At 32.9% G+C, this 11,685-nt stretch overlaps 1 protein-coding gene across 2 annotated transcripts; it reads right to left on the bottom strand.

The window, feature by feature from the left end:
- Positions 1-38: 38 nt before the first annotated feature.
- On the bottom strand, positions 39-2,853 carry LOC107953552 (protein-L-isoaspartate O-methyltransferase 1). Of its 2 annotated transcripts, none has more exons than XM_016888893.2 (5): positions 2,505-2,853; positions 1,060-1,330; positions 703-867; positions 313-555; positions 39-194 (listed from the first exon to the last, which is right to left on the bottom strand). In XM_016888893.2, exons 1-5 carry the CDS (start codon positions 2,727-2,729, stop codon positions 187-189), a joined length of 912 nt encoding a protein of 303 aa, XP_016744382.1. In that variant the 5' UTR covers positions 2,730-2,853; the 3' UTR covers positions 39-186. The 2 variants fall into 2 exon arrangements, with proteins under 2 accessions (XP_016744382.1, XP_040973382.1); XM_041117448.1 differs by adding an exon at positions 1,480-1,517 and having other exon boundaries at positions 39-555; positions 2,505-2,679.
- Between the last annotated feature and the right edge of the window lie 8,832 nt (positions 2,854-11,685).

Here is an 11,685-nt window from a genome sequence, read left to right as displayed (position 1 = left end):
ATTTTTGCAATTTTTTGCACATAATAACAAGAACAAACTTGAAACAGGAAAAAAAGCTATTGCATTTACAAAAGAAGGAAAATGCGATAAAGAAGTAGGATATTCTGTACAGTACTGGGTTCAAGAATAATCGGCTTTCACAACTGGACTTTCAAACAAGCTAAAGTAATTGTTATGTTTCCAATCTCAGTAACCTCTCATGCGATAAAGAACTAGGATATTCTGTACAGTACTGGGTTCAAGAATTATCGGCTTTCACAACTGGACTTTCAAACAAGCTAAAGTAATTGTTATGTTTCCAATCTCAGTAACCTCTCAACTGAGCATCACGACTGGTTAAAGGAACGTACCGGACGGAAGTCTCACTTCGAATGCTAATTGAACCGTCCATATTCTTGTCCACTACTTTCAAGTCTTGGAACATGTTTCCTACAGGAATCACCATTCGGCCACCTGGCTTTAATTGATCAAGGAGAGCCTGTGGTATTTCCGGTGCTGCTGCCCCGACATGTATAGCATCATAGGGTGCACATTCTGGCCACCCTTGCCTTCCATCTACGGTAAATGTACAAGGTCGAAGCATCAGTCATAAGCATTCGATAAAAGAGCAAGTATCAAACATATTTCAACAACAGACTCGCTTCCATTTAAACAATAGAGCATAAAACCATAAGAACATATTGTAAGTCCTTGGGTACATACCGCCAGCATGCACCGAGAGAGAACCTTCTTTCAACAGTGGAGCTGCAGCGCTTTTTTCGATGTTTTTTATAGAAGAAGCAACCAATTCAGGAATATGTTCGACACCAACAGCCCGACCCTGTGGTCCAACCATTATCGCAAAACAAGCAGTCAAGTATCCAGTTCCTACATAACAAATGCATAACCAGAATTAAAATATGCCTTTTTTTTCTCAATGGCCATCGAGTCGGAATAAATCCCAAGAGAATACGTGTAGATCATTTGAATCCAGCATTCCAACAGAATTATACACATAAGAAGAAATTGAAGTGCAGAAATGACATGATGGAGTCGAAGAATTGTGGAATGCAAAGAGACCTGAGCCAACATCTAAAGCGTGCATGCCGGGCTGCAAATTTTGCTCCAATAATTGAAGGCAGGTAGCATGCATATGCGGTGCTGAAATGGTGGCATTGTAACCTATTGCCAGCGGACTATCAACATAAGCCGAAGCCCCATCCGGTACAAATAATGCCCTATCAATAGTCTCCATTACTTCAGCTACTTTCATTGACGAAATCACTCCGTAATGCTGCAAATGCTCCACCATTTGTTTGTTCTTGTTGATCCCATTTCCGATCCAAAAGCGCTACAAATTATCGAAAGAAATATTAGGCACAAATCACTATTGAATTAAACAAAAGAAAACAACAAAAACATCTCTCAAATTATCGGAAAAAAAAACCACCTCACTAGAAAGAAATGAAATACCGAAACAAAAACAATGAAAAACTCTACCATGAAGAGCTGTTCCTACAACCACTGGATCAAAACACCTATGGCCACAAATACAGCAATTCAAAATCCAGACATGTTAAGTTATTACCAATACAGGCCCTATCAGAAATGGCCAGCGGAACATAGCATCGGTATGCTACTCGAATACCAAACTCTACCAGGAACTACTTGAAGCTTATGCTTTTTATAATGTATTGATGGTAAAAGCACCGTGGAGACTCCTGTACTAGGAGTCGAATTACATTTTTACCCCTCAACTAAAAAAATGAGCAAATTAACCTATATACATTGGATCAAGAGTAAGCTAGCTCTTCTATTAAAATTTTTATCTATTTCTATTATTAAAAACTGGTCCTTATACATCAGTATGAGGTACACGTGACACGTCACGTCATTATTAGATTATTTCATCAGCCACACCAGTTTTTAAGATTGGATTAAATTTTTAACAAAAATAACCAATTTGCTCTTTAATCTATTTATTAGGGATTAATTTGCCCATTTTTTAAATAGAAGGGGAAAAATATAATCTCCCTCTTTCATTACCTTATCCATCAGATAGTATAATCCAACATTTGAAATCATCACCTTATCCATCAGATTGTATATTATGTTGATTCAATACCCAAATTATAAATAGTCCAAAATACAACAATAAAGAGAAAAAAAAATGAAAAACCCAATTGAACCTATTATATTATATAATAAAGTCCAAAAATGTTCCAGTGCAAACAACTCATTTCTAGAGACACAATATCATCATAGTTCTTTAACAAGGTTCTCTTCATAATTCACTGACAATCAAGCTTTGCCCATAAACTTTTACCAAAACATCAACAAATTCATCATTTCTAGAAAACCCAAAACCAAAAATTAAGTAAATAAACAAAAAAGAAAAGAAAAAGAAAAAAACCCAATTTCCCATTATCAATCATATGAAAGGAAAAAGGAAAACAACCCAGGACGCCAAAAATGGAAGTGTGAGCATTAAAAATAAGTCCAATAGAGAGAAAAGAAAAGTGTACCTGCATCCTGAAGAAGAGACAATTACCCGTGAGAAGGAGATTGAGGTTAGGGAGATTAAGACTGTTAAAGGAAAGAGGGCGGCCTTGAAGATGAAGATGGTGATGGTGATGGTGATGGTGATGGTGATGCTGAAGATGAAGGAAGGTAGTGTAGTTTAAGAGTTGCTTTATTGGGGGTGTACAATGGCGGCATCCATACGCTATCACCGTGGATAGATTCATCATTTTTGCATTTTAATTTTAATTTTAGCTTTTTCTTTTTTGTTTATTCCATTTCTATTCCATTCTCGCACTTTCTCTCACTTTCATCCATTGCAGCGCTTAAGCTTTTTACACTTGTCCAGTTCTGCTCTCTTGATATACGGATAAACCAATATTATTACAAATAGTTGAAGTTGTTATATATTAAATAATAATTAAATAAGGTTTATAAAAGATAATAAATTTTTATTGATTTAAAATATCGTCAATTAATCAAATCAGCAATTTTCAATTTAACTAATTGATGTGGTTGGATTTGATAACATAGAGTATCCCATACTAAAATTTATATTACATTTTATTTCTTTTACTTTAAAAATAGATAAACTAATCCATATATATTAAATTAAAAGTTAAATTAGTTCTTTCATTTAAAGATTTTATCTATTTATACTATTAAAAATTATTGTACCTGACGAAATAACCAGATAGTAACACATGGCGTGTCTTATGTATGTCATGTTAACGTACATAGATCAATTTTTAACAGTAAAAAAAATGAAATTTTTAAGCAAATGACCAGTTTACTTTTCAATCTAACATGCATGGACAAATTTATTCTTTTTTTTAGTAAAATGAACAAACTACAATTTAACTACTAGAGTCTCCATAATTCTTTTAACTCTGTTTGTTTCAAATAAAAATATTGATTGATTCAATTTCCTTAGGCTATTGGGCCTTAAAACCGGAAATTTATGTAAATTAAAATATGATTCACATTACATTGCAAATAAAAAAAATCAAAAAATCAATAATTAAATATTTTTATTTACTCCATCGTTAAAGAATTTGAAAATTTTAATCACTGTATCGTTAAAACCTTAATGGGAGCTAACTACAACTATACCGTCCATGTATTTTCATAGTTTTCACATAAAGAAATAGTTTCTACCTCATTGTTTTTGTTTTATTTTTAATATTTTTTTTAAATTTATTAATACATTATATCAACGGGTATGGAGGAGGGGTGGGGACAGTGTCGAAGAAGGTCAATTCACCCATTCTAGAGTCTAGAGTCAGAAATGTAGAGAGACTCAGAATATATGCTTAGTGAATTAGAATTTTGAGTGGAGAGGAATCCCCCTACTATGTTGATCATTGAGGTATTCCATAGGTAAGTAAAAGTTCCTATCCAAATATGTCACTTATTGAGCCTTTAGTGACCCAATGAAGAGTCCAACTAGATCCAAATTGAGGTAGGGATATAACAAAATTAAATTTGGTGCTTAGTTTAAACTATAACCATTTTATGTCATTTCCTTTTTTTCTTCCATTGGTCATGCAAAAACAAGGATATAAAAGGGAAGAAATGTAATGACCCGATAGTCAGAAGTGTTGGAAAGTACATTAATAGAACTTCATTCCCGTAAATCGGACTCGTAAATATTTATTAAAAATATAATAAATATTCACGAAGCTAGTTGTGTAGTTAATTAGGTTTAGGTTAAATGAATTTACTTGCATATAGTGTAAAAGTTGAATTATAGATTAAAGAAAAATTAAAAGAACTAAAGAAGCAATTATGTCATTGTTCTTTAATGAGGCGGCATAAGGTGAAATATTTATAAATTTAATATATATTATAATAAAATAAGTTTACTTAATATTTAAGTATATATATTATAATAATAATTTAAAGTTAATATATATAATAATATGTTTTACTTAATATTTAAGTAGATATATCTATCATAGTAATAAAATAATAAAAAAAAAGAGACAAAAGCAAAACGAAACAGAAAGAAAGAAAAAGAAATAGAAAGAAAGAAGAACTCATAGCTTAGGGGTTTCAAAGTTCCAAGTTCAATTGGTTAGTCAATTTAGTTTCATTTTTCTTGTAATTTTTATGTTTTTGAAAACCCGGTGTGAAGTACTACCCGACCCATGTCAAAATTTTAGCAATTATTGAGTTTTTAAATGTTGTTAATGTTGAATAATTTTAGTATTAGGGATTAAATTGATAGATTTTTAAGTTAGAAATAAAAAAGGATTAAATTGTAGAATGAATTGTAAATTTTGAGTAATAGGGATTAAATTGTGAAAAATTTGAAATTTAGGGATTTAAGTGAAAATAGAGAGTTAAATTTAGTTTAAAGTGGAAATTGTATGAAAATATAGAATTAATTGTGAAGAATAAAAATTACTCTCGGTTTAGGGACTAAATTGGAATTTAGGCAAATATTGAATAAAAAATTGAAATATTCAATATGAAATTGAATTGTGTTGTATTAATGAATTTTAATTGTTTTAATTCCGCAGCTAACGCCGGGAAAGACAAAGTCGATGTCGATATATATATTATGAATATATTGATTATTTGAATTGAAATGAATATATATGTGCAAATATGATAATTGAATATTGGTTGTATTTGGAAAGTGAAATTAAACTCTATTAACTGTATCGGGCTGAATCGGATATAGATGGCATGCCATAGGATTGGAAGAGTTCAGATATTTCTTCGACTTCGAGTCGATGAGGCACTCGGTGCCAATTTATTTCGGTTTAACCGATGAGACACTGGGTGTCAAATTTATATAGCGCTGGGTGCCAAACTGGTGTGTTGGTTGGATCCGTGTATGCATCCGAGTCCGAGTCGTGTTAATAGGGGTAATTAAATAAAATAGTACTATAATTGATATTGGATGAAAATGGGATAGTGAATTGAAACATGAAAATGAGACACATGAGTTACGTATTCATGAATTGGATATGAATTGAATAATATTATTGTTTAAATGATATATATTAAATTGTGAAAAGCTATTATATAGCAAATGATGAGATTTGAGAATGGTATGACATGATGTACTTATGAATTGAATATTGAATGGCTAATGCCATTGTATGAATAAATGTGGTCTTAAATATTCAATTGTGCTTATATTAAAATATGCATATTATATTATCTTGTCTTTAAATATTCGGATTATAGAAATACTACTGAGTTTTACTCAGCGTACGGTTTTGTTTTCCGTGCACAGATTAGGTACTTCAATTTTGATCGCAGATTCAGCATCCAACAACACTCCTAAACTCGAATATGGTGATGTCTATCTTTTGTGTCGACATGTACATAGGGTGTTTAAATTGTAACGACCCACATTTCACGGGCACTGGAAAAGTGAGTTTAGGACTTCCGTCTTAGGAAAATGAGTTCGTAAATATTTATAAAAAAATATTTACGAAGTTAGTTGTGAGTTGAACTAGATTTGAATTAGGAGAATTTATTTTTAATTAGAAGTAATTAGTAAGAAAGGACTAAATTGAATAGAGCATAAAACTTAATCATAGAATAGAGAAAGGATAAAGGATTAAATTAGTAATTAAACTAAATTAGTGACATGTGTAAGTTAGATAATAAATACATGTGTATTTAAATTATTAGTACAAATGTATATAATATATATTTACTTATAAATTAAGTAAAAGATATTTATTATTATTATTATTATATTTTATCAATTAATTGAGATAATGATAAATGTATGGTGATGAATTATTACATGTGTACATGTGTGTATGAATACACTTGTAATATTTTTATTTGTATTAATTAGAATATTGTATAATTTGTTATTAAGTAAATAAAGAAACAAAAGAAAAAAAAAAGAGAAATAGTTACAGAGAAGAAACGAAATAGAAAGAGAGAAAGAAGAAAAGAAAAGAAAAAGGAGAAATTCAAGTTTGAAAGCTTGGAAATTAAATTGGTAAGTCAATTAAGTCCCTTTCTTAGTGATTTTGATGTTTTTGAATTTCTAGAGTTGAATACTTTTGAATTTGTGTGAAAATATTGAAAGATGATAGATTTTAAGTAGGGCTTATGTTGAACGAATGATGAAATTAGGAGTTTAATTGATAGAAATTTTGATTTATATTGATTTAAGGATTGAATTGTAAAAAATGTCATAAGTTTTGTATTGTAGGAACTAAATTGATAGAAATTCAAAATTATGGAAAAATGATAAAAATTTGATGGTTATATTAAATTTTTGATGGAAATTGAATAAGGAAATAATATGAATTATAAAAAGGGAAAAAGATGAAAATAGTTAGGACAAATTTGGGATTTAGGTTAAAGTTGCATGGAAAGTTATTATTTTCTATAAAATAAGTGTGTTATTAATTATAATTAGGCTAATTTTCGTAGCAAACAAGGAAACCGAGACATTGAATGCGAAGGCAAAGAAAAAAGTGATCGAGGAGTAGCTCGAGAGAATATCGGTTTGTATTACCTTAATTCAAGTTATTTATTATTAAATGTTTAAATTTCAATATATGTACATGAAAAATGAAATTGAGGTAAGTAGTGATATTTGAATTAAATGAGAATTGGATTTGATTGATGAATGTATTCATGTGTGAAATTGAATTGTATAATGATTTGTAGTGAATTTGAAATTGTGATTGAATTGTTATTGTGACTGATTTGAATTCGAATGATTTCGAAACCCTATTAATTAGTCGGGCTAGGGTGGATATAGTTGGCATGCCATAGGATAGGAAGAATTTAGGGATTCTTCGACCTCGAGTCGATGAGACACTTGGTGTGTCATATTTACTTCGAATAGATTCGATGAGGTGTTGGTCGCCACTTTGCTTCAGCTTAGCCGATGAGACGTTGGTCGTCACTTATTTGCTTCGAACTATCCGATAAAGCATTGGCCACCACTCTGGTGTGTTTGATTGGATCCATGTATCCTCCAAAGTCCGAGTTATTTTAATAGGGGAAATATATGTGAAGAGAAAAAATTAAATGAAATTGATAAATTAAATTATTGAATGAAATGAAAAAGTGATATTATAAGATGAAATAAGAAATACAATTTAAGCAATGAGATTGAAGGCATAAAACCAAGGCTCGTGAATTATTCATATTTGAATGTGAATTGGATATTCGTATGTGATTGAGGGATGAACCAAAAGTTCATGAATAATTGGTAATCATATTGATGAAATATTGAATCAAATAATGAAAATGATACAATGGAAATATGATAATTTGGTATGAATTATATGTATGATTTGTTAATTATCTATGCATGTTTATAATATTTTATATTTGCTATAATTTGAATTATGGTAATACCACTGAGTATTTCCAGTACTCAGCGTACTGTTTGTTTCCGTGCGTAGGCTAGGTAAAGTTGAAGTTTGGTGCAGCATCCGAGTCAATCCTGACCTCAGCTTAATTTTTGGTGATGAATTTATCTTTTAGAAGTGTGGCATGTATTAGGTTTTGTTAGTCACTTTAATATATTTATGTTTTGGGTGTAAGTAATTTGTAACTTTTAAGAAGCATTTGAAATGAATAGATGAATCTTATTTGATCAAGATTTATAAGTCAATGTATTGGGCATGAATTAGGTGTGTTTGATATGTGAGCTTTAAAATGGTGAAAAATCATGTTTTCACACGGCCAAGTCACATGGGCATGTGCCCAGGTCGTGTAGCAAAGTCAGAATTGCCCACAGGTTAGTCCCACGGTCGTGTGAGAAAGTCAGATCATCCCACGGGCTGGCCCTACGGGCAGGCCACATGGGCATGTCCCAGGCCACACGGACGTGTGCCCCTATTCTCAAGAAAAAGTTTCCAAAGTTCTCGGTTTAATCCCAAAACACTTTCTAAGTATATTTTGGGCCTCGTAGGTCCATATTAGGGTCTTAAAGGTGGAATTTGAGAGATTTAAAATTGAAATATAGATTTATGACTCGGCGTTGTTCATTATTAGTGTTTAATTTCGGTAATGTCTCGTAACCCTATTTCGGTGACGGGTTGGGGTTAAAGGGTGTTACATTTTATTGGTATCAGAGCTATCAGGTTTAACCGATTCTCGGACTAAATCGAGCTCGTAAGTAAGTCTAGAAGTACATGCCACAGTTAAGTCAAAACTGAGTCGGGATTTTTGGATGCTGACCTATCTAATTGTTTTTGTTTTATAGATTAAAGATGTCTGATGAACACCTTGATGATATAAATGAAGAAATGTTCACTGGGGATGAAGAGTCGTATGATTTAGATGAAACAGAGTCAGCTACTCCCAGTGTAAATCCAGTTAGAAACCAACCCCCTAATGTAAAAAGAGATAAAAAAAAGGTAGAAATGAATCTGAATTAGTAAAAATATTAGCTGATACTCTTCAGCGAGCAGTAGAGTTTATACCTGCTATTACGATTATATATGTTCCTAGACAGGCCCCAATTAAGGAATTAAGAAAATATGGTGCCACAGAATTCTCGGGTCTGAAAGGAGTTGATCCGTCCATAGCTGAAAATTGGATGGAGTCGACCAAGAGAGTTTTGCAACAACTAGAATGCACCCCTCGGGAAAGTCTGTTATGTGTTGTATCATTATTGCAAGGGGAGGCTTATGTATGGTGGGAATCAGTGGTTCGACATTTACCAGAGAATCAGATAACTTGGGATCTATTTCAGAAAGAGTTTCAAAAGAAATATATCGGAGAAATGTATATCGAAGACAAGAAGCAAGAGTTTTTGACGTTGCAACAAGGTGACATGTCAGTAATAAATTATGACAGGGAATTCTCGAGACTCAGTAGATACGCCTCAGAGTTTATTCCAATTGAAGCTAGCATTTGTAAAAGATTTTTACGGGGTCTGTGAAATGAGATCAAATTACAGTTGGTATCTCAATGTATCACTGAATTTGTTGATTTGATTGATCGGGCCAAGATGGTAGAGCAAGTCTTAGAATTTGACAAAAATTTTGAAACTTCTAAATTGGTTGGGAAATGTATGGGAACTGCAAGTTCGAACACTTTACCTAAAAGACCTAGGGATTCCCGAAGTAGATGGAGATCTAGTTTTAGATCAGATAAAAGAGAAAAGAGTCAGGGGAAACAAACTACAGTATCCATCGGTAGTGTAAGATGTCCGTCTCGAGATGTTAATATTCCAGATTGTGAACATTGCGGGAAAAAGCACAGAGGTGAATGCTGGAGATTAACCAGAGGGTGTTTTAAATGTGGATCTACAGACTATTATATTAAAGATTGCCCGAAGAATGATAGTGTTACACCTGTGACATCACAAAGATCGATCTCTACTACTAGAGGCAGAGGATCGGGCAAAGGTAGATCAGTATCTAGAGGATGAGGTACGAGAAGAGGGAATGACATAGTGACCCAGCAGTCTGAAGCTAGAGTGCCGGCTAGAGCATATGTGGTTAGAACCAGCGAAGAAGGTGATACCTATGATGTGGTAACAGGTATATTTCTACTATATTCTGAGCCTGTTCATGCTTTAATTGATCCTGGATCTTCGCATTCCTATATTAATTCAAAATTAGTTGAGTCAGGAAAATTAAAATCTGAAATATCTAGAGTGTCTATTGAGGTGTCGAGTCCGTTGGGGCAAACAGTGTTAGTGAACCAAGTCTGTCCAAGATGCTCATTGATTATATAGAATAAAACTTTTCTGGTTGACTTGTTAATTATGTCATTTGGGGATTTTGATATAATATTGGGAATGGACTGGTTATCTGAACATGTAGTGAGTGAAGGTCAGGTTGAAGTAAATGGTATTCATACTTGTGGGCCAGCACGAATTGTTTTAGCAATAAAGGCTAGTAAATTACTTCAGCAGGGTTGTTCAGCATATTTGGCATATGTTATTAATTCAGATTCAGTTGGAAGCCAGTGCAGTAAAATTCAGTTGGAACCAAGTCGAGTTCGTTATTGAGGTTTATCTGGGCACAACTCCAATCTCTATACCTCTGTATCGGATGTCACCTACAGAGTTAAAAGAGCTGAAGATACAGTTGCAAGACTTATTAGACCGTGGTTTTATTCGACCGAGCATATCACCGTGGAGAGCTCCGGTATTATTTGTTAAAAAGAAAGATGGCTCGATGCGACTCTGCATTGACTATAGACATTTGAATAAAGTAACAATCAAGAACAAGTATCCACTTCCTCACATTGATGATTTGTTTGATCAGTTGAGAGGAGCTTCTGTATTTTTGAAGATTGATTTAAGATCAGGCTATTACCAATTGAAAGTAAAAGAAAGCGACGTTCCAAAGACAACCTTCCGTACAAGGTATGGTCACTATGAGTTCTTAGTAATGCTATTCGGGTTGACAAATGCTCCAACTGCTTTTATGGATCTCATGAATCGTATCTTTCAACCATATTTAGATCAGTTTGTAGTAGTTTCTATTGATGATATACTAGTTTATTCAAAGTCAGATTCAGAGCATGATCAGCATCTCAGGATTGTACTACAGATATTACGGGAAAAATAATTTTATGGAAAGCTCAGCAAGTGTGAATTTTGGTTGTCAGAGGTTGTATTCCTAGGTCATGTAGTATCTGCAGATGGAATTCGAGTTGATCCAAAGAAGATTGAAGCGATTGTACAGTGGAAACCACTAAGAAACGTATCAGAGGTACGTAGCTTTCTTGGTTTAGCTGGGTATTATAGAAGATTTGTAAATGGATTCTCGAAGATAACTTTGCCAATGACCAAACTGCTACAAAAGAATGTACCAATTGTATGGGATGATCAATGTCAAGAAAGTTTTGAAGAATTGAAGCAAATGTTGACAGAGGCATCAATTTTGAAGATACTAGAATCGGGAAATGATTTTATTGTATATATTGATGCTTCATTAAGTGATTTGGGCTGTGTACTGGTGCAAGAGGGGAAGGTAATAGCTTATGCATCTCGTCAGTTGAAACCACATTAGCGTAACTATCCAACTCATGATTTGGAGCTAGCAGCAGTGATTTTTGCCTTTAAGATTTGGAAACACTATTTATACGGATCATAAAAGTTTGAAATATCTTTTCTCCCAAAAAGAATTGAATTTGCGACAGAGACTGTAGATCGAACTTTTAAAAGATTATTACTGTGTCATAAACTATCATTTAGGAAAAGCTAATGTAGTGGCTGACACT

This window comes from Gossypium hirsutum, chromosome A07 (assembly GCF_007990345.1).
Source record: "Gossypium hirsutum isolate 1008001.06 chromosome A07, Gossypium_hirsutum_v2.1, whole genome shotgun sequence".
NCBI classification, from domain to species: domain Eukaryota; kingdom Viridiplantae; phylum Streptophyta; class Magnoliopsida; order Malvales; family Malvaceae; genus Gossypium; species Gossypium hirsutum.
This window is presented reverse-complemented; position numbering and strand designations above follow the sequence as displayed.